Genomic DNA, 26,622 nt, shown 5'->3' on the forward strand with positions numbered 1-26,622 from the left:
TTTTCCTTTTTTTCTTTTTTTTTTAAACTCCACCTCAGATTTCAGGAAACACATTAATTATGTTTGAAGATATTTACATATGTACAACATGTGGAGCACCAAGGGTTGTTTGACTTTTTGAAAACTGGACTCTTTGCTTTGCCGTTTAGGGTGAACCCGAGTGAGCATGAATTCACATACAATCAACTTTATTTAAACATAAAATTACAATTTGTTATAGAAATTGTACTATCCCATATTTGAGCCCCACGTGAACAGACCCTCGGTGCACCAAAAAAAATAATACAGTTGATTGTATAATAACAGTGTTTCTCTCTTTCTCTACCGATACTTTGTGTTGTTTTTCAGGCACACTTCATGTAACAGTTTTGTTGCTGAAAAAAAATTACAAATGGGGAAAAAAATTATAGATAAAACAATCTTTCATTGTTTCCAGCTACAGTAAGTCGGTGTCTCATGGAAAAAAGCAAATGATGCACCTTTACAAAAATGCCCATGTACAAGCCTGTGGGTTTTAATGACAAGAGGGAGGAGACATTGGGGTCATTTGAATAAACCTTCACAGACATACATAGAGACTCAAGTTTCTTGGCAGGAGATGAAGAAAGACAGTGTGCAGCTAATCTGTCCTGGAAACCTTGCAGCTTCATGTGTTTGGAAGGGGAAATGTAATTGCGTCTGGTTTGCCTGGGATGCCACTCTCACGTGCAGTGTAGAGTGGATGTGTGCCTCAGTACCACTTTGTGTTTTTAGCAGACAGCCTATTCTTTCAAATGACAACATAGGCAAGATTTTGGGATGATCTGTGTGGTTTCAAATCCATCGTGCTTGTTATTTAAAATGCAAAGTATGCGCTAGCACATTTCTGCTTGCGAGCTCTGGTGCAGTGAAACTAAATTCTTTCACGGTTTTTCTTTAACTTTACGACCAACTTCGAATGCATGATTTTCTATTTGATGTCATATCTCCCATGCCCTCTTTTCACTAGCACTCTGGATCACACCTTTTAACTTTTCAGCTTTTTGTTGACAACCCTTTCACTCTCTTTGTTCCAACTTTCAAACTCAGGTGATGAAAGCAGCTTGAAACATCATAAAAATGAGCAGCCGCTGCTCACCCAGTTTAGTTTGATAAGAAGCATTGGAGGAATCCGTATTAGAACAACCAGTACAATGACTTACAATGTCACTTTTCTACAGAGATCTTGTTCCTTCTTTAGTTTCTTCCTTGAGCTTCTCTTTTTACCACTATCAAGTGACGGTATATTTTTAGAGCCATCTCTGGGTTCAGTTCTGCACTTTTAGCTGTGATTGAACTGCACTCGTCCTTGTTCTTTTATTCACCTTGCTGACTGTTTCTGGAATGTCGTAGGATAAGACAATAAATAGTTTGGGGTAAAACAGAGCAGTAACCACTGCACACAGAAGTGAAACAAAGTAGCACTTGAAGCAGTCGGCTGTTCATACTGTATGATGCCAAAGGCCATGCTTTGTGAATCTTATCTGGAACAGTAGCAATAAGGCATCTGTGGTGGCAGCAATGCCTTTGAGCCTTGTCAGCTGGCACGTTCACTTTAGTCTTTCTTTGTTGCGACCCAAAATATCCGAGCAACTCTCATTTTTGGGGGGATGCATGTATAGGCTGAAAAATGATGTGGCATTTAACTTAATTAAGATGAATGAAGCTCGTTTAATAATTCTAAAATGTGTGAAGCACTGAGGCTGTGACTGATAAACCATTCATGTCATTTTTGTTTTATGAGCCTTCAGACCTCAGACCAGATAGATTAGGTCGTCTGAAACATACTACATCACTGTAACTTGCTGATAAAAATGAACCAAGCTCCTTTGTTCCACCTAAGACTGAGCCTTGCAGATCTTCCGACTCTGAGATTTCTTCATCACCCATATGCTGCAACCAGCAACTCTGCAGACTATGAGATTCCTCTAAAATTAGTTTTAGTTCCTTTTAAGGCAATGCACCTCTTTAGTCATTGGTCTTTATCCTATGTTCATTTCTGTCTCATTACAGAGTGCTGGGAGCTGCTATTAAGCAGCTCATCCATCACCGCCCAGGAATAGGGTCTAAAAGGTTAACGGGAACGGATTTTCTGGAAATGGAAAAAATTCTAGTGATGAATGGCATTAGCTTACGGAAATTCACCTTTGAATTAATGACTTGTATTTATCATTTCAAAAACATCGTGTGTTGGGCACTGCTTGGGTGCTTTTTGTTTTTCTTCTTTCAGACTGGACTGCTTGAGGACCACTCTGATATGAAAAAAAATGTCAAAGCAATACATTAGCTTGTCTTTATGTTATCGCCATGGCTGTGGCTCCACCGCACCGCCTGAGCCATTTCAACATATCGAGAAGAGTAGGAACTGAAAATGGATTACATGAGCTAAACGAGCGATATAATTTAACTGTGTGCATCATGCTATGCCCGAGTTTGTTTATGATTGCCGCGCTTGTGCATACTCAAATGAACAATATGCTCGTGAATGCTGCTTAAAAACACTTAGACATATGTACGTTCCCGCCTTTTGTCTGTTGGTTCTCACTGGATGTGCCCAGCATGCAGGCTGCAGCAGCGCCAAGCACCCAGCTGGATGATTTATCACAGAATAGTCCTTGATTAAGGAAAATTAAAGCAGGCTGCTACTGGCTCGCAAATTGCTTTGATAACAAGTTCAAGCAGTTACTTAGTGGGAATATTTTGGAGGATATGGACCTCTGAGAGAAAACAATAAAGCCAATTGAACTGAAAAGGGTTGCCCAAAGTTGTTGTTTCTTTTTCTTTGGGGGGGGATTGATGCAGCATGGCTCTTCTTGGGGATGCAGGTTTTTTTTTCTTCTTTGAAAAGCTACATTTCATTCCCCCACTGCTCCAGGTGGTACTAACCTATCCTGCCTGTGAGACATGACTCAAAACCATGGTGTGTTGATCAATAAAGTCAGCCTTTGAGGTTCCATAGCTGTTAATGGTATATGACAGTTGCACGTTGCATCATGTATGTTAGGAGCGAGCTCCTGCCGCAGCGATAAAGTCTCATGAAGAGGCAGACATTTATGTGTGATGCACATCTTGTAAACAAGCTCTTAGAGTGAAGTCGTGTAACTCAAGCACATCTTTGCCGTGTTTTCATCAGTGCTAATCCTTGTATGCGAAAAGAAGCGCTGCTAAGTGTGCTTACGGTTTGTTCTGCTGGAACACCTGTGTGATTGTGACTGGCACGCACAACAAGCTGATGACATACGTACAGAAATCAATTTGAGCAATTCAACATTGCCGATGGTTAGGAAAGAGTTGAGGGAGCTAAGAAACTTTTTTGTGTGTGTGTGTGAGAGCAGCAAGTCAAGCAAGAGTGTGGAAACAACTGAGACAAGTTCCATCTTCTTCTCGCTGGCTACATTTGTGTGAAGCCTGCGAGATCACCTCTTCGATCCTACTGTATGCTGTCTCAGGATTTATAGGAATTGTGCTCCTGCCCTGTCAATCATACAAAATGGCACAGTAGGCAGAGCCTTGCCTGAGCTTTTCTACCATCCCCGTAGGAGTCCGTCTATGACAATGACTGGCCGTTGAGGCATTCTCGCCGCAAGCACTGCGCCGGCTTCCACCAGTCTCCGTTGTGGCAGCGGCAGATGGTGCAGTCGTCCACCTTTACTTCAATTCCAGCCGGGATGATCGTCGTTCCAGCAAAGCAATTTGGACCTGCCGCATGGGAAGGGAGGGAAGGAAAGGAAGGGGAGAGAGAGACAGAAGAAAAGGGAATGAGAACGACAAGAAATGGATGTGTCTCTCCTGAGAGCTTCTCTTTGCAGTGGGGTGGTGGAGTGATGCAGAGAGCTGCAGGGAGTTAGGGGAGTCAGAGCAGACGTACAGATCTTTTCACGGGCATGCACCGATGGGCTTGTTTTTGCAACACTAAAGCGCTTTTGTTAGTCTCTCCTTCTCCCTCGACATGGAGCGCTTTGCATCCTAATGCGCCGCAAGCAGAGAAGCCTGCCAGGCGCTGGCTTGGCAGTACAGAGAGGCTGGAGTACAGAGAGACAGAGGAAGAGAGAGAAAGCTGCTTTTAGAGGCAGTAGGGAGGATGGTGTTAATCACTTCGGTCTGTATGAAAAGGCCACAGAACTCCTTACACAGTTTCATTCCACGCATTCACACACGCTGACTGTCAAACCAATAAAGAACTCAGATTAATTTTGACATTTGATTTATCCGTTAAACACTGTAGGATTTACTTGTGTGGATGTTGATAGGATTCCTTTAATTCTAAAACGTGCTGTGTACGACTAGAACACCTTACATCGGCGTTTCTAATAATCTCACCAGATAGACAGATTATCCTGGGTAAATTTTAGGATCTGTTTTCCAGGACGCCAAAGAACGGTATTACATTTGTAAGATTTATCTGTATTACCACCTGAAATTATTACATCTAATTTGTTTTTCTCTTTGCCTCAGAGATATTGGAGGTAGTGCATCTCTTTCTCTACCTCTAGAGACAGGAGAGCCAGAAGGTGCCATGAGTTCATCCTAGTTTTAATCATTTAAAATGAAGCAATCAGCAGCTCAATTGGTGTGACGGTGACTTTGGATCGCTCTCAGTGTTCGGCTCAGTAAAACCTGCCAGATTCAAGACTCCTCTACGAGCAGTCATAAAAACTCATATGTCCCATAACTCTTGAAGACACAGTAGCTTTCACGCTTGATATTCACGAAACATCTTGGTGTCCTGTGAATATGATTTAGGGTCTGGTAGCTTAATGATAGCAATGTAAATGTGTCAAGATAGTCAACCTAAAGATCAGAGGTACATTTCTGGTACACTGTAGAATTTCTCACCTGTCACACAATTTGAGCCTTTTTCACACCTACATTTAAACACACAAGCACAGGTATCAGTAATAAAAAAAATAAAGAGTGAATTTCATTTATCAGCTTCAATTTCAAGGTCCTGCATTTGTGCATGCTGGCTCATCGTCTCACTGTCACGGCTTTCAGGAACAATGTGGCCATCGGTAATATTATTAGTAACACCTCTGTTTTCCATTTTTTTTTAAAAAGGCTTGTTAATGCTTTATGGAAAAGTAACTCAGGGCATTAGATTAAGGTTAGCTAAAGATCAGGATTGTGGTTAAATATTTAAAACGTCACGCTGACTCGCAGCATGGCACAGGGAACACTGACTTTTTAAATCTTCAAGAGCATGAGTTTAACCTTAAATCAAGGGTAAAAATGCTGGAATGGTCTACAGAGGGACAACTCCCAATATTTTACAAATTCTTGCTTTATGCATCGAAGGAATTAGGTTTAATTCCAGCTAGTGCTTGTACGAGAAATAAAAGATGCAGGAAGCCATAAATTTCCACGACATTGACAAAGGGAGCTGCTGGCTACCTGCTACCCCCATCCTTTGCCTTAGCATAGATGGGTCCTATGCTCTATTTTAAAAAAGAAAGAAAGAAAGAGAAAAAAAAAGGAAAAGAGCATGGGATCTGATCTTAGACGTAGAGAGCACTTGCCAAGTCTTAACTCGCAACGATCTGCCTCTGGACAGCTGGCACAGGTCACGGGACAAACTCGGCAGAGGTTGATGAGGGAGGAGGGTGACCCGTGCTGCTGCCAAGTGTGATTGTTTATAGCCCGATAGATAGGGAGACGCAAGGACACAGTCTGAGCTTCCTGTCACCATGTGAAGGGCGTGCGGTCACTCGTCCGAGCATGTGATCAATTCGTGGCCAATAAAATCTGGTGAAGTCAGAAAATGTTTGTCCTGTGTCAAAACTGTCTCAGCACATCATACTTTCTCTGACTACTGCCTAAGGATTACAATGTAAACTGCAGCTTGTTGAGAGAATATGTCAAAGCGAATATGTTCCTGAACCGTATCCAGCTCCATGGCACTGCTCCTCTATGATATGTCTGTTAAAAGACCACAATGACAGCATTCTGACAGATAAGGAGTGGCAGATCTGTAGTTGGTTTAATCTTGTTATACTGAGGAACCATTAGCCATTTTCAGGATACTACTCATTTCTTTTTGAGAATTACATAATTACATATTCCCTGATTAATTTACAGTAGCCTATATAATTCATGATAAAGATTAGAGCTGAATCAGATGGGCTCAATGAATGCGGAGCTCAGAAATGAGCACTGCCACTGGCCTACTATTCTATTGTGCTGCCTCTTCCTCTCTGCTGGTGTTTTCAGGAAGGAACACCAAAAAGATGCCAAGCTGAAAAGCTACAGCCTAATAATAGAAAGCTCTGACAAAAGTTTGGCAACCATAAGCACTGATTTGCTGATTTGTGAGCTGAAAGACATCCAGTTATCAAGGTCATATCAGTTTAGTTCAAAGTTGCTTTTTTTAAAGTCTGAAATATAGTTAAGACACTGAGTCAGTGACTAATTGGACTAAATGAGTCAAATATTCCTCAGTAACATTTTAGCCACTGGCAATTAGGTCATCGCTGCACAATTCTGTTTACAAAGCAACCCTAAAAGCTTTCTTTCACTAGAATAAGTTAATCTGGACCTTTTACCTGAGCTGGAATTGTAAATGTGGTGTATGGAGATACAGTCAGAACTCAAACTAGTAATTTAGGCAGCTCATTTTAGGCACAAAATTGTATTAGGAATTGTATAAAGCCCTTTAATTAAATTCAGTTGTCTTGTAATCTGTGAAATAAGCATTACTCATTTTCAGAGACTGTTGAGATGGTTTGTTTTTTATGTAACCTTAGTGTTACATTGTAATTACATTATTAATTTAAATAAACCTTTCAAATGTATATCTGTTCAGTATTAATTTCCATTTACCTTCTAAATCTCTGAGGGAGGTAAAAAGTGGTGAATGTAAACATGTTGATAGATAACAGAGAGAATTGTTTTCAAGTACTTTCAAGCATTTGAGTACAGTTTAAAGAAAATGTTCTCACTGCGCTTTCTGTGACTTTCTTCCCTTTAAAGTATTTTAGCAGGATGTGCAGGTTATATACACAAAGTTAACCCAAAGCTTTACCATGACAAGCTACTGTAGTATACTTACACAAGCATTTACCTGGAGAGTTTTGCTTGTTCAGTAAGAAGATTGTTTTTATAGAGATTAAAGCGGTTCCCATATAAATCTCACACTGTCAGATTATTAAGAAGAGTATTATTTAGTATTGATTGCATTCATAAAATATTATAATTATGCCTCTCCTAATCATTTATGCCACAATAAAGTAAACCTATATAAAAAAGATAAAATCCTTTTTGTATTATAAGACCAAAGCCCTCTACATAATGTTTGGATTAAAGAAAAAAGAGAGCAGCAATAAAGATAAATAAATAAATAACACAACAAAAAGCTGGATATTGTAGACATGTTTCTAAAGGGAATGTAATTTGACAGCAAATGCTGAACTTGCAAAATGCATTTTATTAACACTGATTCTTTATGTTTAAAGAGAAAAAGGTGCAGTGTTTCCAGTTTTTCATTTTGGAGTCACATCATGTTTTTGTGATATTCCAGTGGATCAATTTAATATTATTACAATTCCACGGGATCTGTATTTAGTAACCAAGGAACTTTCAAGGTAATCAGATTCAGCCCTGCCTACAGTCAACATGACCTGTCTGTCCAAAATCCTAGAGCCATTAGTCAGCTTACAATTATATGGCTTGCTGGAAGACAATAATGCCTTCCAGGCACAGCAGTCATGCTTTAGTCCTGTTCATATGACCTATTGTTCTCAGATGTACTTTGTCTTTAGTGGTAATTAGCATTTGTTTACACAACGACCGGTTGTCATCCAGTCTAACTTGTATAGATAAACATTATACCTAGAACGTCATACAGCCATAAGCATAGCAACTATCTAATTATAATAACTACTCAATTAAAACAAAGCTGGCTTGTTGATCTAAACTTAAAAGTGTTACAGCTAAGTGGCTTCAGCTGGGATAACATGTCTATCAGATGAGGTCAGGACCTGCTTCTATGACCCAGCACATTATATATTCTGATGATGTCAACATCTTATTAAATATGCTGCTTTCTGCTTACTGCTGCTTCAAAGTATGTCTAACTGAGAGTTCAAACTGTTGCTGTGAATGGGCTCATATCATCACAGTTTAGTCTCACTGATATTTACTTCACGCATCCTTTAAATATAATTTGCATTCTAAGTCAGCAAGCAGCGCTACAAAGTAAAAGAGATGATGATCACATACGACCTTTGGTAAACCAGATTACAGTTGAACTATGATGACCTGTAGACCTCCCTGCTTAATGCTAGATTTAAATGCCAACCACATAAAGATATAGAGTCTGTGCGTTTGATGTTATGTGCTGTGGACTTTTACCTCAAATGCTTTTAGATGCTACTTGTTTATAGGTCTCTTTCAGTTATGCATTTAACAACTGAATAACATGGGCTATTGGATTGTGACTGATTGGATGTGATCACGTGACTGATAAAATACCAGACTCCTTTGCTTTGAGAAAACGATTGGATTGCTTTTGCAGTTTGCTTTGGATAATTATCCATTTGTACTATAAAGTGTTGTCCAATTATTATTTGTCCAATTATTATTTATTATCTGAGCAGAGTATAGTCCTGTACACTTCAGAATTAATTGTGCTTCAATCAGCAGTGACATTATCAATAAATGCTTGTCTCCTGGTTCTAATGGCAGCCATATGGGTTCATGCCATAACATTGCCCCCCACCATGTTTGACAGATGATGTGGTCGGCTTCAGATCATTAGCTGTTTCTCTCCATGCTTTTCTCTTGCGATAATTTTAGTATAAGTTAAACTTGTACACCTTGACAATGATCTTGTGATCTTGTGTTGTGTTGTTCTTTCTTAACCACATAAATAATTGTGTGATCATACACTACAAATGTCTTCTGTGTGGTCTTTCAGGCCTTTTGGTGTTGCTGAGCTGGCCAGTGAGTTCATTTATGTCTAATAATTTATCAGATTGGTGATTTGGACCCTCCTAACGGTTTTGCTCTTTCTATCTCTGTCTTTCTCTGATAGGTTTATTTTGGTTTTTCAGTCTAATGTTAGCCTCCTTCAATTGTACTGATATTTATTTGGGGCTGGTATTTAAATATAGTGGGGAAAAGCTATAAAATTAAAATCAAATGCTTTAAATCAGCTTCAGATAATAAGTATTCTTTAACTGCCATGAAGCAACAAGGGGGCAGGACTCACCTGGCCATGAAACTGCTGGTTAGTGAATTGTTCCAATTAAAAATGGGGGGTTGATTATGTATTAAAATGGCTGTAATTCCTAACCAGTTATTGCAATACTTATGTAAAATCCCTTGAATTAAGGCTGAAAGTTTGCACTTCACTTCAATAAATTCCACTGTGATGAACCTAACTGCACATTCTAGTTGCACAATTTTTGCCCCTGTTTGAAGTGCAATGATTTCTATAACTGTATTTTTATTTAAAACTAAAACCTGTAATGGGTAAAGAAAAACACAAATATCTGTCTCTCTGACTATATGTAACTGAACTGAGGACATTTGGGTGTCTGCTTTTCATTGTCCCTTGGCCAAAAATGAGAGCTAAATAGCGTTCGTTCATTGTCCTCTCTTCACAGCCCTCAGCTATCCACTCCCGTAAAGATTTATCTGGTACCAGAGCCTGACGAGGAACCCTTGGGTAACCTAGAAACAGCAGGCCTACCACTGAAATGCCAAGGGTGTCACTGTGCCCTGTCAGCCTGGATTAGTTCTCTCCTAGCAGCTTCTGTAGCCTTGTTATTGTGTGTGTGTGTGTGTGTGTGTGTGTGTGTGTGTGTGTGTGTGTGTGTGTGTGTGTGTGTGTGTGTGTGTGTGTGTGTGTGTTTATGTGTTGAAACAGAAGAAAACAAGCAATGGTGAGAAATAAAAAATACAAGGAAGAAAATGTTTGTAGTTGTGCCACTGCGGGCATTTAGCAACTGCCTCCAACTAAGTTATTCCCTTTACTTTTAACCTGTAGGTAAGCAGCAGTTAAATATATACATATCTACATATACACTTTCTTTTTTCATTAGTTAGTCATTTAAGTTCAACAAGAATGCAAAAACATTTTGTTTAGTGAATGCAACGTCAAGTTTAGACTTTGAATTTGATATTACGCCAGGTTCACACTGCAAAAGTGCACTTACTGTACTTTACTCATAAAGCTCCATCTGTCCCTCGGGACTGGTGCTGGCAAAGGGAAATCTCTCACCTCGCCTTGTAAATAGTCAATGAACCATTGGAATCCTATAATTCTAATTTAGGGATTGGTTGTGTGTGACAAGGGCTCCAGGGCACTGGGAAATAAAAGGCTCTCTGAGGACCCATTAGTCCCTCCTACCATCCCTTTAATCAATGGGCTAATGTTTACTCTGCTTAGTGTGTCATTTATAATTAAAACTAGTACTGCTCATTAGTGTCCAACGGGCCCAAGGTAATAATTTTAATTCATAAAACATCAATTACATCCTCATCCTGATCTAAAGGCACGGCCATCAAATGGTGATACCACCGATAAACTTGCTGTCATTGGTTTAATGAAAATTTAATGACTTCTAAGGAATCTGAATTGACTTCCAGAGGAGATGAGTGTTTACCGTTTTTACAGATGGGGCAGCATTGCTCTGGCTCGTACACAGGGTTGACACACTCTGGGACGGCGCAATCGGACACCACACAATGCACTTCATTATTTGGTTCGCAGCGGCACCACTCACAGGGTGACGGCTGTGGGCAGAGGAGGAAAGAGACAGGGAATCTGGGTTAGATGACTCAGTAGCTTTCACCTTGTGTGTATGTGTGTGTGCATGTCCATGCATGCTTGTGTTTTTCTCATATGCACATTCTTAATAGTTTCAGATGCGTGAAAAAAAAGTGTTGTGATAAACAAAGACACAGGTTAATAAATTATTCACATCCCCAGTTTTATTAGGGTACTTTTGCCTTAACAAAAACAGCCTATACTACTGCTGGCTTACAACAAAATCTCTAGAAATAACTAAGGGAGTCTATAAGGTAATGTTCATGATATTTAATGTTTGCTGCATTCTGCTGTGGCCTGCCTCAGGAAACAGTTCAGAGACTTATCTCACCACCTCTGCAACATGTAAATCAGTAGCTACTATGCAGCTTCCTGTGCAGCTGCCTCATACTTGACTCTATCTTTACAAAGTCTCTTGACCGGAAAATGAACTGTAATGCAATTTCATGGAGTGGAAAAATACAAACTGTTTCCAAATCACAAAAGGTCAGCTGTTCATCATATTATATTTTCTTTTTGCTCATCATAGTAAACAGCCTTTGAGTGTGTCTCTGCACTGCTGTATCAGCAGTTTGGTGTCGGGCTTAGACAGTAATAATATTTCATATTTGATAACCCCTTTTGCGGTCTTAACTTTTTTGGTGGGAAAGCTGATCTATGTGGACAGCAGCCAGTGCAACATAAACAGTAAGCTTCACATTATGATTCTAATCTTCATGATTTATTCATTTGAAGGATAAAATTTCACTTATTGCAGCAGTCAATAATTTTAATTCATAACAAATGCTACCACAGAATTTCCTGTGAACTCTGTGGTGGCAGCTTTTAAACGATTAGTTCATGGGTCTTTACCCTGTTGGTCAAGTGTTGCATTCCAACTTGCAATATTTTTTTTCTTTTTTCCAGCAAATATAATTAACTTTCATTCATTAAAAAAAGGAGATCCACAGCTGTCTATTTATACATCGTTTTTCCCACTGGTGTGGGTTTGCTTAATGGGATGTCTCTATACAATGGAAAATTTACAGTGTAGGTTAATATAATAGGTACGTTTTATTTTCTTTGGAAGGACTTTTTCCATTTTTTATAGTATGCTAAGCTAACCAGTTCATGCCTGCGCTTAAGTCATTCATTTTTTTCTGATTTCTTTAAATGATTAATGTAGTACTTTGGAACTGTGTCATCAAATAACTGAGCTGCATTTGTTCCCAAAATATATGGATTTATAGCCACGACAACAGCGGCTCCACAGTTTGTTTTTGTGCAGAGACAGGTGAAAGGGCTAAGGTATTTCAAGATGTATATGTGTTACTTTTACCATCTCTTCTGGGCAGATCGCATTAAGTGACACATAATCAAAGTGTCAAAACTCCTTTTGTTTTTATTGAAGTTTATGGGAGTCAGCATGCACATTAAGAGATATAGGGGAAACTGTGCAAAATAAATACAATCCAGTTACTGATTGTAGGTATTCCCAAGACCATGTAGAAAAAGTTCTCTGAATCAATGCAAAATAAATAAATCTAAAATGTTACTTCCTCTTATTAAACTTTCTCTCCTCACGATAGAACATCTGATAACTTTGCATTACATATGCTGTAATTCTGATGAATGTAGATGAAAATCATCACTAATTTCTTATATGCATTTGCAATATAAGAATAAAGCTGTAAATCATGACAAATAACAAAGTCTTTATCTCTAACATATTACTATGAGAAGACTGATTAAATATTTAACGCCGATGTAGCTCTGTAGTCCATCACATTTACGACTTGAATAAAAATGCAAAAACACTGGCAACAGAAGAAGCTTAGGTTAAATCAAGATTATATTGGGTAATATGTTTCATTGGGGATATTAAAGCGAGATTCGTTTGCAATAATGAACTACATTCCATGGGTTTATTACAATGTTTAGAAGAGAATATTCCAAATGAATATTATGCGTGGATGTGGCGCATAAACATGGCCCAGAAAATGTTAAAACCCCTTGAATAAACTTATCAAACTAGCTCAAATGATCAGACTAAAAATAAATGATGGGATGCTTTTGAAAGAAAGTCCCAAGACATCAAGCAAAGATCTAAACTTCTGACATATCTGGCATATAAAACCAAACTGATGCTCAAGTTTGTGGGCACAGATAACCACATTCAAAATACAGAGTAAATATAAAAACAGGAACATGGCAGCGCTTCTGCAGATGTACTCAGCTATAGTGTACTGCCAAAAGTGTTTAGATCTTGAAAAAAAGATCACCATATTATAGTGTTTTGCATCTATTTATACATCATGGCATTGTGCTGTCCTGTGTGAATATATAGCTTTGCACCATCGCATACTGAAATTTAATGAGGCCTACAGAATCCAGCTGACATGATATCTATCCATCCTTTGTTTTAAACTGTTTATCTAACTAGGGCTGCTGATGACTCGAGCCTTTGCCAGCTGACACTGGGTGAGGAGCACAATAAACAGTCCATTACAAAGCTAACAAAGAGATGCAGACAACCATTTATGTTCACATCCACAGCTACAGTATATTTAGAATCACTAATTAACATGCAGAACTGTGTCTCCAAGTACCCAGAGACAACACGCAGGATAAAAATTGTTTGAGTAGAATTCCAGTGAAAAGAAACAAACAAACAAAAAGTAAAATATGATGATATACATTATAAGAGGAAGTAAAATTCTCTCTTGCTCAAATAAATATTTTGGTTACTAAAATGAAAACTATGACATTATCATGTTTTAGTGATTTTATAACTCAATTTAAGTGCCATACAAAAGAATGCTCTTAATCTGACCGCACTCATTGAAGTCATTAATTATGTAAATTACTTGCTTTGCGTACAGTATGCAGTTGTGTTCATATTTATTTGGACACCGACACCATTATTCTAACTTTGCCTCTGTAAAGCACTAGTGCGGATTTTATATCTGGATGCAACTGAAGCGCAGATTTTCTTACTTTAATTCAATGAGTTTATGGTGATTTCATTTTAATGGAGAGACAGAATATTAACCAATAATGCAGAAAAAAAACAAAAGAGGTTATAAAATGATTTCCAGGTCATTGAGTGAAATTAGTGCTTAATCTCCAAACAATACATGACTTAGTACTTGATGGATAAACCTTCCCTGCCAGCACAGGGGTAAGACATCTCTTGTACTTGGTCACCAGGTTCACTCACCACAGATTTTAAATAGGATTGAGGTCTGGAGACTCCATGAATCTGATGCACTTCTTCCTTAGACACTCTTTTGTAGCCTTGTGTGCCTTGTATGTTTTGAGTCATGGTCCACGATTCTGTCCATTAGTCCCTCAATATGTTTAAGTCATCCTGTATCCTTAGCAGAAAAACAGGCCCAAAGGCCCATAATGTCTGTATGGGGATGGTCTTCTTTTCTTTATACTCAGCATTTCTCTTCCTCCAAACACGGTGGATCGAGTTGATGCCAGATAGCTAGATTTTGGTTTTATCTGACCACAGCACTTTCTCCCAAGCCTTCTCTTAATCATTTAAATGTTCACTGGCAAACACAAAAAAGTGCCTTCTTGAGCAATGGGACCAGTGTGTTACCAATGGAGTTCTTGGCTACTGTGGTCCTAACTGCCTTCAAATCATGAAGAAGCTCCTACTGTGTTGGCCTGATCCATCATCTTTCTCATGATTATCTTCACCCCAGGAGCCGAGATCTTGCACAAGCTCCAGATGTTGGCCATTTTACATTTCTTCCATTTCCAAATAACTGCACCAGCAGTTGTCACCTTCTCATCAAGCTTCTTGCAGATGGTTTTGTATTTCATGCTAGCCTTGTTCTGGTCTGCAGTTTTGTCCCTGAGATCCTTTGGCAGCTCTTTGGTCTTGCTCACAGTGGTGGAGATGTTAGATTGAAAGAAATTTGTTGTGTGGATAGAAAATTAAGTGATTCTGTGGACAACTTGCAATGTGCTTTATACACATAAAGTATTGAGATCGGTAGTATCTGTAACTGATAAACTGCCTGATTGACTGTAATCTATGGGATCACAGGCAATCTGTGAGCCAAAATTCTGGCTGGGTTTAGGGGATCAATTACTTCAAGTACTTTCAAGTAATGACATGCAAATCAGTTCATAACATAATTTATGTTTTTTCTATACAATATTCTGTCTCTCCATTAAAATGAAACTACTGTGTAAAATAGGCTGTTCCTTTCTTTGTAAGTGAGGGAATTTACAAATTCAGCACAGCATCAAAACATATTTCCCCCACTGTAGTCCCCCAGGTGCAAAAGTATTGAATCAGTTGATGGACAAGCAGTTTCAAGTCCAGGTGAAGCCTGTTCCCTCGTTATTCCATGACAAGTTAAACCGATTAAAGAGTTTGTTCTGAGTGTTAAACTTGCATCTATCCACTGGAATTCTCAATATGACATGCAAAGAGATGCCAATAGAAGTAAAGGTCATCATTAGACTGAAAAACCAAAATAAGCCATTAGTAGTGTTGTGCGATACTGCAAATTTTGGTATTGATCTGATACCAAGTAAATTGGGCTAGCATTGCAGCTAAGAATACTAATACTGATGCTTTTGACCTGCAAAGGCGCCTTATGTAGAGGAGAGCAGTGTATCATGATTTATAAAATGAATCATCAATAATTTGCATATTCTGTACAAATTTGTGATTACTATGATTGGGATTACTTGCCACAATAATTAGTTAATACAACAACAACAACAAAAAAATCCCAACTTTTCAGTATTTCAAGTGTTTTTAAACTGGGTTTTTTCAGAGAGCTGGAATTTAAATGTGATATTCTCTAAAGCACTTTAGGTCATCTTCTGTTGTTTAAATGTGCCACAGGCTATAAATGAAATAGATGTGACAGTCAACACAAAAATGTTCAGGCATTTTTCATAGTGCATGTTTGAGGCATATTTTTCATTTCCAAAAAAAAAAAAAAAATCTGCTGAGCTTAGAGTTTAGAAACAAACATCAATTCAATACCAATACTATTGATATTGCATCAATCCACCGACCTCTACTTATTAGACAGATCAAAATCTTTAGATGTGGCCATGCTCTGAAATTCTTAAAATGAAGGAATGCACTGACCAGCTCAACAGCACCGAAGTCCACTTTTTTTTGTTAAGGAAAAATCCTTTACAACATTTGGCCAAGCAAGAACACTATCAGGCAGGTAGGTGCATCGTTGTCTAAAACTTCAAGAGACACATAAATATTCTAGGTTTACAATGTGGTGTAAAGAACATGAAGGCCAGATTCGTCTGTGTCTTGGACACTTCTGACAGAGCCTTCACATTTCTGACAAAAAAAAGGTCTCTGGATGAAGTCAAGATTAACTTTTACCGGAATGATAGGAATAGAAAAGTATGCACAAGGATGAGAAACAGCAGTACCATACCACTTTATCTGGTAGAAGTAAAGTTATAGCATCGTATGCACATCTATGGCTGCCACCAGAACTGGGCCACTACTGTTTATTGATGATGTGACTGCTGATAGAAGTACTGATAGTAGGATGAATCTTGAAGTTAACAGGGCTTTACTTTCTGCTCAGATTCAGCCAAATGCTACAAAACAAATAGAACATTTTTAGCAGCATTTGGCTTTTGACCTAAAACATCCTCCACAGGCAGCCTAGGAGCTTTCTCAAAGAAATGGGGTATTCTTCAACGATAAAGCCTGTCACCTGATCCCAACCTAATAGAGCATGCCTTTCAGTTACTGAAGACAAACCTGGAGGGAGAAAGAACCAAGAACAAGCAGCAAAGGCCAGGCAGAACATCTCAAGGGAGGAAATGCAACATTTTTGCAGTCACAGACTGTAAATGATTTTTTATCCAAGTATGAAAAACCAAATCTTAACTGATAGATTTTTTTTCATTATCATTGACCAAAAAACCCCCCCAAATCCAATCTTAACCAAAACAAAACATATGAATCTAATTGTGCATTTTACAATGAGAACAGATCCATTTAGATAATCAATTTAGATATAACGTAATATGATACATTTTCACAACGAAACAATAAAGCTTTAGGGATAAACCCTGGGGAGAACCTTATGTTTCACAGTTATAGACTTGATTGTAGCACTAGCTAATCCTGAAATGAAGCTGTGAGCCTGAAAAGTGGATTCAACAGCGTTTCCACTGTGGCACATAAAAACTTTATCTACTTTTTCCAACAATGTCTTTCACATAATTTGTCTCTCAGGTCAATGTGGGTGGTTGTTGCATGATATGCTAAAATGAAAGTGGAAGTTACAAGCAGGAGTCCTGATAAATGCCATTGTTTTCTCCTCCTTTAACGTCACTGATAAGATGGGAGGAACTGCAACCAGAATGCAGCAGAGCTTGAGCAGGCAGAAATAAAAGTGGACTCATTCTTAATTGCTGAAAAAGCTCAGTTGGTACAGATACCAGAGTAGATGCTGTAGAGGAGCTACTTCAAATCCATTCAGACAGAAACTTGCATGAAATCATGTATAATAAAAACAATGGATAACATGAGTGGGTAGGTACAAATGCGACACGAATGCAAATAAATATTTTTGAACAAGAAATCATCCAAAAACTGACACAGAAGAGGAAATTGGGTTCTTACTATAATATATGTGCATGTATGTAATCCCTAGGTGTTTCTAGATGTAACAAGTTGTATTAAAGTACAGACTGGAGATTGTGGCTATGAGAGACAGCAGTTTTTATTCACTATCACAACTGACCTTTAAAATAAATTAATTTGAAAGTGGTATTTCTCTGTAGGTTAATCTGCCAGATTGGCCTGTAATGCAGCCTGCTAGTTCAGATGCTTTACGGGAAAAAGTATATTAAAAATGCAATTGGAAAAGAAAACTTCTTCATGCACCTTTGACACATTGCTGAGAATCCTTCAATGTATTCAGCCATGCCTGGTGCTTTCAATGCGTCCTTTTGTGTGAGGTCTACCGTGAAGAGGATCAGTCATGCCTAAGCCCAGACTTACAAAAGAAAATGGAGCACTAGTACCGAATTTAGACTTGCTGCCAGATGTTTTGGTGAAGAAAAGACGCCTGTTGTCCCCATCTTTCTGGCTGGCTATTTGAGTCAATCGATTGCCATGCTTTTAATTCGCACACTGAGACAAACAGAGACAGGGCAGGGAAGCAATGAATAGTCAGGTAACCTTCAGCAGGGCAAAATGGCAATGCAAAATACTCTGAGACTGGACGACAGGGTCACAGGAAATATACTCATGCTGTTAAAAGCAGTGACAGGAATGAGTTGACAGTCAAACTGCATGCTCTGTTGTTCAAGTCAAAACAATGTTTTACCAGTGGTCAAATAACACAGAGAATAGACAGAAAGGACTTGAGGATGAGGATGGAAAACATGCAGTACTAACACTTGCACATCAATTCTGCAAGTGCAAATATGTCAAAACCATAAAAATGTGTTTGACATTCTCTCCGGGCAAATTGTTTGCACTTAACAATTTTTTCCCCTAATTGCGACTATTGTTGCCTCCAGCAAATTGGATAAGAAAATCAATTTGAGCAATAATTTTAACAGCTTTTATGGATGTTTTCTCACATAGGTATGTTAAAAACACAACAACTTACTGTGGTTGTGTGGGCAGCTCAGTCTGTGTGTGTGTGTGTGTGTGTGTACAATTGTAAACAAATTATTATAATTGTCTGCAGACATGTTTTCACAGAATACTTCTGTGACTTCGCCACATCACTGCAGTGATAGAAAAGTACAGATATAATAAATCAAAGTTACCAAAAACAGAGACGTGAAAAAAATCCAACCACAGTGTTTGATTTACATTGATTGGAGTAATTCATTTATGAGATTTCCTCAACATTTAAATCTAGTACAGGGCTTAATTGCACTCCACTGAATAGTACTTGTCTCATGCGGATAAAGTGAAAGGTGAGCAGAACTCAAGCATTAAGGCTATTAGTCACAAATTTAGATTGTTTGCCTTTAAATGAGAACTTATTCAAGATCTGACGGCTGATTTGCACTGTGTGTACCTTTGTTACTGAACATATTAGAGCCCTCCCACCTTTGTCAAATCTGCATCCCTTCCCTAGGGGTGAGGGTGGTCATAAGAAGCATGGATGGGATTCTTCACATCTGAGTTCACATCCCAGCACTAGCCTGAAGATCTGGGATCTGAACTCACCCTATACCTCCTGGTTCTTGATTGCAGCTGCGCTGAGGCCAGAGGCACACCGGCAGCCATGCTGGGTGGACTGGTCCCTTCCTCATCAGATGGAAAACCCTGTAGGTGAAACACCTACTATGGTTGAGTGGCATGACTCACTCACATGGCAATAAAACAAGATATTGGAAATTACTGCATCTACTTTTACAAAGAATTTAAAGCTGAATCAACAGTATTAGTATTAAATTCTTTGTTGCTACAAGCAAAAACTTTTAAGTGGATGAGCTGTAGTGGGAAATGTAGTTTGGACCTATTTGTCAATTTGCTGATGCACGAGTTATGCCAGCATTAGATTCACAAATGACAGGCTGACATTTCGCTGGAGTCAGCTGCTTTGTGTTGAAGGAATGCCCAATACTACTTGCATGATCATGATTGCATACATTAGGTGCAATATACTTAATGATCAGCCTACAGTATAATGAGGTTTTCAGCATAAGGAAAGTGGAAATATGAAGTGTTGGTGGATGCCAAAAACAGTTCTTCATAGCCAGACATCCCAGTTTCCCAGAAGCTCTAAACAGCCCACATCTCTCTTGTTATTTTCCCAAAATACTGACTCTTCTCTCTTCTCTTCTCCATCATCTGCTACTGAATATAAATGCACACCTCTACACAATGCAACACAATCACCTCAAATGAAATGCCAACAAAGCCCAAACCAAAGGTTAACCTGTCGGCATCTTTAAACATGGGTCTGCATATCAGACACTGACGGCCTTTGATTTCCTTTAACACTGTGGGGTTCTGAGGCTTTCATGTCTTTACTGAAGAAACTCAACTTTCACAATTTGGACTAAGACACTGCTACTTGTGTGGGCATGGATTGTTTTTAAAAAAAGATGATCATTATGAACCATAGTGCAATTTCTACTGAGAAATTCTATAAAAACAAATGATTTTGTTCTTCACCTTGAAGTAATGTTGAAATGTCCTTCCCTTCTCTTGCTCCTCAATGCACTATTGATAGATCAATGTTACATCAGACTGCGAAGCTTTTGCCCTTAAAGTAGCCCTTACAAAATCACAGAAATCTGTGGGGCTGCAGGAGCTTGATTGTGTCTGACGTGCAAACACACCAATCATTACAGATTAAGTACATGGGTTTCAAATAGGCTAATCTCTCACACCCCTTGCTAATGGGAACACTATGTCACTTTCATGCCACCAAGAGTTGTTGTTGCCTACTAATGCAAAACATTTTTCAATTTTTTCAGTATCATTTTTTTTTTAATTTTAACATTTGAAATCTTAATGTCATTCTGTTTACAATGGCGAGAGAACACCTGAATATTTAAAATCTTTGAATGGATATTTGTATATCAATATTGTTGACAGATTTGTTGACAGAATGGCACCTAATAGAGATGCATTGTAACAGTTCTGAACAAAGGCATAAACTCCAATGCAATGCCTCTTTGCACCTCTAGCTGATAATGCAGATGAATCCCACAGCCGCTAAAAGGTTTTACATTAAAAACTGATGAATAAACATTAGCACACTATTTTTCCCTCCTTGTGCTGTTTGATTTCTTGTGATTGCCCCCCCAAAAAAATGCATTTCCAGAGAAACTGTAGCAGAAAAGTTAATTATGATGGCCTGTCTACACACCTGCTTTGCTTAACTCACTCTTTAGCCCCGTGTATGCTTCAGTTTTTTTTTCTTTCCGTTCAAGTGGCATGCTAATTATTTTCTTATGCAAAATGTTCTGACATTACAGGAAGCTTTGTTTGTTTTACCTTGAAGCTGTTATAAAACTACACTAAAACACCTCCTGTTGTCTTGGAGTTTTGGACAGCAAGCAAAAAAGGAAGACAAAAGGAAATATGCCGTAGTGACTATATTCACTAGAAGTTGCTATAAATACAAAAAGATGATCATCTGGTACTTAACCGGGTCAAATACCTAAAACAGACCTACAGAGCTATTATAGATATAAACACTTCATAATGTGATATTCTATGTTGTGTGCACACCTGGATTCACTTTCTTTAAGTTACCAAAAAGCATAATTAAAGCTATGCACAAAATTTATTTTGTGTGATATTTTACATTTTTCAAATGCAGTCTTCATCTTAGAAAACAGTTTTAATGATACATAGATATTGTGCATTTCACTGCATATTTGACAGCATAAGATCAATATTTTTTTTAACCCTGCAAAGGAAACCTTATGAGAAATAGTCAGACTTATTGGACTGTATAAGCACACACACGCACACACATGTAGTCCACCCACTCCTGCAAACTACAACTGACAAAGTTAGCTTTGAAGATGCTTTTGAGCTTTTGAAAGGCTATTTTCAATTATTCATTTAGCTCTTGAGTACCTTTTATGTGTCTTTAAGAGGGTAACCAACAACTTGTGTTTCCCCAGCTGTGGCCCGGTCAAACAGATATTTGCTGGGGTCATAAATCCTATCTGAATACACGAATCCTTGTCTAAGGAGCTATTGCAGGCTTTTTCTTCTAATGTCTTCTGATTTTTTGATCTGCAAATGGTGGTAGTTGGTTTTGAAAAAAAGAATCTTACTGCAGGAATTATCTTCCAAGTACATCTGTTATAATAAATAGCCTATCTAGTTTGGTCTTATTTCACATCTTCGGCAGATGTTCACAAAATTGAGAGAAACTTTTTCATGTTACTGATGATGATGAGAACATACCTCTAACATTAGTTTCTACTGTGTAACTGGTAACTCCATAATGGGATAAATTTACAGCTATTATGTAAAGCGACAAAAAAAATGGAATTTTTGATCGATTGCATCATTCAAAAGCTAATTTATGTCACTAAAGTGGAGCCCGCAAAAATTCAGTTTACCATTGGAGGCATTTGTCTGACAACCGCAATGGATGCACTTATCTTAACTGGTAGCTGATACATTTGCACAGACATGAACAAATGCTATGATTAACCACAGAGCTATACCCTTGTTTTGGCTATGACATGTCATATTATATTTCAGTCACTTACTGCCTCAATCCAGTTGTGAGAAATGTGAATGAGGAGGTTTCCTCATGGGCAGCAACAATTTAAACACAGACTGTAGTTGTCATGCTCCCAGTGTCATTTATAATCAGGCAGTACTGTCATGCTCTGTAACAACCACTGAGACACTGGTCTGATAGGTAGAAACCTTTTTTTTCAACAGACACAGGGAAGCTGGAGCTGCCAGTGATGACTCAGTGTCCACAAATCACAGTATTAAAATATTGTTATGGCATCTGTCAGTTTGGTAATGCTGGATGAATGTTCAGTTGATGAAGCAAGCAGAAGGATGATATCACTCTGGGTGGCAGCCATCTTGGTGCCCTTGGCCAATAAACACATTTTGAGCTTACTTTCACATTATGCCAAGGACTGATCTAAACCCAAATACAAAGCCTCACTAATTCGAACCCTAACAGCCCCACCTGATCACATCTGCACCACTGCTGTGTTACGTTTTGTTATTTTCGATCGTGGCTCAAGAGTTGGGAGTTCGTCTTGTAATCGGAAGGTTGCCGGTTCGAGCCCTGGCTTGGACAGTCTCGGTCGTTGTGTCCTTGGGCAAGACACTTCACCCGTTGCCTACTGGTGGTGGTCAGAGGGCCCGGTGGCGCCAGTGTCCAGCAGCCTCGCCTCTGTCAGTGCGCCCCAGGGTGGCTGTGGCTACAATGTAGCTTGCCATCACCAGTGTGTGAATGTGTGTGTGAATGGGTGGATGACTGGATATGTAAAGCGCTTTGGGGTCCTTAGGGACTAGTAAGGCGCTATATAAATACAGGCCATTTACCATTTACCATTTTATTTTCATCAGTAAATGTGATCAAAGATGATTGCTGTCAACAAGTTAACAGACTAAAAAGGAAAGAAAATATGAGACATGGTGGTTTTTACATTATGTTTGAAGTGACTTGTCAGTTTACCACGACCATAGAGGTGTTGCTGTGAATGCATATGATTGTCACACACCTGTTTTGTTTTAATAACATCTACACTTGCGTGTGACTTGATTGTGTTTCACCAAATGAACTGGAAAGATGGATTAGAGTCTTGAGCATCAGTTAGTTTTTAATAAAGATAAATAAGATGCAGAGTGGTGATTGTTGGTGGAATATTCATGTTCAGTGCTAGAGTTTTTCTAGTGGATTCTGGTAAACAGATGTTTTTTTTTAAAGGCTGAATTATAATCTTCTAACTCATTGCTTACCTTGAATTCTTCCAGAATTTTATAGGTTTTCCCTCGGTACTCGCAAAAGTTTTTCACCTCTTTGCACTCAGGGCAGCATCCATTGTGTTCCACTTTGGTGCACTTTGGATGCAGTTTCGGGCACTCGGGTTGGTCGCACACAGGCCCGTCCTCTGTGCACACGCACGGGCAGTTCGAGTGTCCCGGATAGAAACGTTCCCCGAGTTTGTAGACGAAGCCGCTGTCATCCACGCATCCCTTGCCCCGGTAGTCATCAAACACAATGTTCTCACCGACGGTCCGCTCCGCCTCGTCTGCGGCGTAATCCTCGGGGTTACCCACCGTGGCCGGTGACACAGCGCTCAGGGCCAACAGGGGGACGAAGGCAGTCAAGAGGAGAAGGCCCATCCTTTGCCGCGGCATTGACATCCACGTTCAAAACGGCTGTGTGGATGTCATCCTTAGCCTCTCTGTATCCTCACCGGATCTGTCCAGGGCTTCATTATCACCACCATCACGTAAGGAAATGAGCTGCAGTGGAAAAAATAGAAGATGACATGATGGATGATGACTCCCCAGCTGCTGGTTTGCACATCCTTACAAACCAAAATCACCTTTTAAATACTTTCCTCCCCTTTTTTTTCTCTTTTTTGTTTGGCTTAGGCCTGTGTATGGGTATCTTTTATTTACGGTGCACATATGCAGCACCAATGTTTCAATAGAGATCATTCGGAATTCTTTATCATTGCTCTGTCACAAAAGAAAATATCTTACACATAAAGCTAAAGCCACGGATGGTGAAAACAAATAGAAATACATTTGCTAACATAAGAAGCATGCAGTCTATATGCGTTAGTGTGGTGGTGGTGGTGCATTAGATGCAAATTATTCTCCTCTTTCAAAATCACAGCAACAGCTACGACCATCAACAGAGGGAAGGGTTATAACACTGATTGTCTAAAGTGGGTGGAGTGAGCTCCCCACGGTCGTCTTCTCCCCATTAAATAAAACCGAATCAGATATTACAATTTGAAACTTTATGAGAGGCTTCAGAGACAACAGGTAGCATTAACGCTTTCAATTCTCCCCCAGGTCAGTAATGATAGTAATGGCTTCTCCGTCTCTGGGTTTCTTGCAACCACCTCTTATTATATTAACCATGTTCCATGCAGACACATGCAAATATTGAGAAATGCGCAATGATTTAACCCAGAATGCGTCAACCGTTTGGAAGGGGAAACACACACATCGACAATCCAGACAGTTGGGGAATATATAGCTGAAGATAAATATCTCTATGATGCGTATTAAGCGACAGCTCTAACTCACTCACCGCTTTGAATAAGACTGATATCCACTAAGTGTGAAGGTAGGATCCCCAATACAGAGAGCGGAGACAGATTACAAATAGTCGCCTTGCCTATTGGAAACTTCACTCTATCCACAGGGTGAAATCACCAGTCTCCACGAGATACTGTAATCCGCCCTCTTGTCGTGATGATGTGCTTAAAAGCAACTAAACAACAGCCTTTTGGAGGTTTGCTCCCCTTTCCCCCCTTGCAGAGAAAAAGACATCCGCGTAAAAGTAGGTCTTCTTCATGATTATCCTCATTGGACTCACCTTTTCGAGACAATTTCGCAGTTCAAGTCCAACTGCATGCGTTACAGACAGAGAAAGAGAGACTAAAAAAGAAACTGCTCGAGAAATCCTCTATAGCGTTCCCTGAGAATCCGGAGTCAATTCAGTATTTCCCCACGATGGAGGTGAATATTAGAAAGCAGCAGCCAGTCTTGTTGCACATGTGTGTATACATCCAGCAGTTGTGCGGAAAATAAAAAATCCACATGGGTAGAAGTTAAAGAGTATAAAAAATCGACCCATTCGCGGCTGAAGCCAGTCATTTTTTGAATTTGTGGCCGAGGTCACGTTCATCATCAGCAGGCGAGACTGACGAGGGAGCGCTCCGACTTTCAGCACCTTGGAGAGCGACTATCTTCTGCGTCCTGCGCCGAGCAGAGCAGAGCGCCCCCCCAATCCCCTCTGCCAACCACAGTCACAACAACACTCACCTCCCACGATCCGAGGACAAGTATGACTGCATTACTGCAAGGGTTAAAGGCTGGGACGAAGTAAAACGATCAAATAGGTGGTCATTAGTCAAGACTGGTTCTGACAGGAGCAGCTGGTAAATTGAGGAGGTATGCTAGATCAGTTAAATATGTGTGCGAGCCTTCCCCCTGTCTGTAAACGAGTGCGCCTATGTGCACGCCTGCCTCATTATACGCCTGTGAATATGTGTCTCCATGCGTGCGCGAGTGTGCCAGCGCGTGACAGTGTCTTCACACATGACCCGCAGCATGTTTCTCTGAGTCACTCATTTCTAGCGCAGTTTACGGAGACCTATTTGTATTCAATGGTGCACTGCAAAAGGGAGTCTGACTTCTCAGCACCCCCCACCCCCAAACACCACATTAACTGAAAAGTACAGTACGGCTTTGCAGAGCAACACCAGCTTTGTTTTACAAATGGTAGCCTATAGGGGCCACTGCCCGACTACAGTCAGTCTAAGGGTAGAGGACTAAGAGCTAGAAGACCAGCACTTAATTAGACATTCCCACAAAGACCCATAAACACCTTGTCAGCTGCAAAGTACTATGCATTTATGGTCATTTCTGAGTAATGGACATGCATTTTTTTTTAGAGTAATTAATACTTGTTAGGCCTCAGGGTGAGTGAGACTGTCAAAAACTTGTGTTCTTCAAATTTAACTATAGATTTACATCTGCCGCAGACATCATGGAAGGTCAAATCTAATGGGATCAGGCTAATTCACAGAATGCATTTAACTATACATAACAGAAACTTTTGACTGATACTGCTGCAGATATATTTTCACGCATTAACTTTAACTGCAGGTTTCATAACCTACATGACATCTGCATGTATGTTTAGGTGTTTACTTGGCACAAAGTCATGTGCAAATATACGCCATGACATATTTGTACAAGTAAACATTTCACACTGTCTTTTTGACATTTCAAATATTTATTCAAGAAAAAATATTGCTAGATAGAATATTCTTTTGAGGAAAAAGTAGGTATATCCTTGGCCACAGTAGCTAGTACTGCCCCTCTTTAAGCTGAAATAACTTCTTGTAGGTATTTTGCATAATTGTCCACCAGTCTCTGACATCGGCCTGCTGAAATTTCTGGCGACTCCACCATGCAAAATCCTTTCAGTTGCACTATATTTGATGATTTTCTTGCCAATTTCAGATATTCCCCAGCAACATTTCACATGGATTCAAATCAGTTTTTTTCTTGCCTGGGCCATTCCATAACCCTTTATTTTTTCATTTTGATTCATTCCTTAATGGATCTGCTGCAGTGCTAAGGATTATTATCACACTAAAAGCTCCATTTCCTG

General features: G+C 39.3%; 1 protein-coding gene across 3 annotated transcripts; it reads right to left on the reverse strand.

Annotated features, from left to right (window-relative positions):
* vwc2l (von Willebrand factor C domain containing 2 like) lies at positions 1 to 25,554 on the reverse strand. Of its 3 annotated transcripts, none has more exons than XM_085434263.1 (5): positions 24,817 to 25,554; positions 23,217 to 23,726; positions 18,978 to 19,076; positions 10,623 to 10,752; positions 1 to 3,717 (listed from the first exon to the last, which is right to left on the reverse strand). In XM_085434263.1, the coding sequence occupies exons 2-5, from the start codon at positions 23,622 to 23,624 to the stop codon at positions 3,566 to 3,568; spliced, it is 789 nt and encodes a 262-aa protein (XP_085290389.1). In that variant the 5' UTR covers positions 23,625 to 23,726; positions 24,817 to 25,554; the 3' UTR covers positions 1 to 3,565. The 3 variants fall into 3 exon arrangements, with proteins under 3 accessions (XP_085290389.1, XP_085290388.1, XP_085290390.1); XM_085434262.1 differs by having other exon boundaries at positions 24,529 to 25,554; XM_085434264.1 differs by lacking the exon at positions 18,978 to 19,076 and having other exon boundaries at positions 24,529 to 25,552.
* Between the last annotated feature and the right edge of the window lie 1,068 nt (positions 25,555 to 26,622).

This window comes from Copadichromis virginalis, linkage group LG16, assembly GCF_057382275.1.
Source record: "Copadichromis virginalis isolate Kocher_CV1m ecotype Utaka linkage group LG16, C_Virginalis_male_GT1.1, whole genome shotgun sequence".
NCBI classification, from domain to species: Eukaryota; Metazoa; Chordata; class Actinopteri; order Cichliformes; family Cichlidae; genus Copadichromis; species Copadichromis virginalis.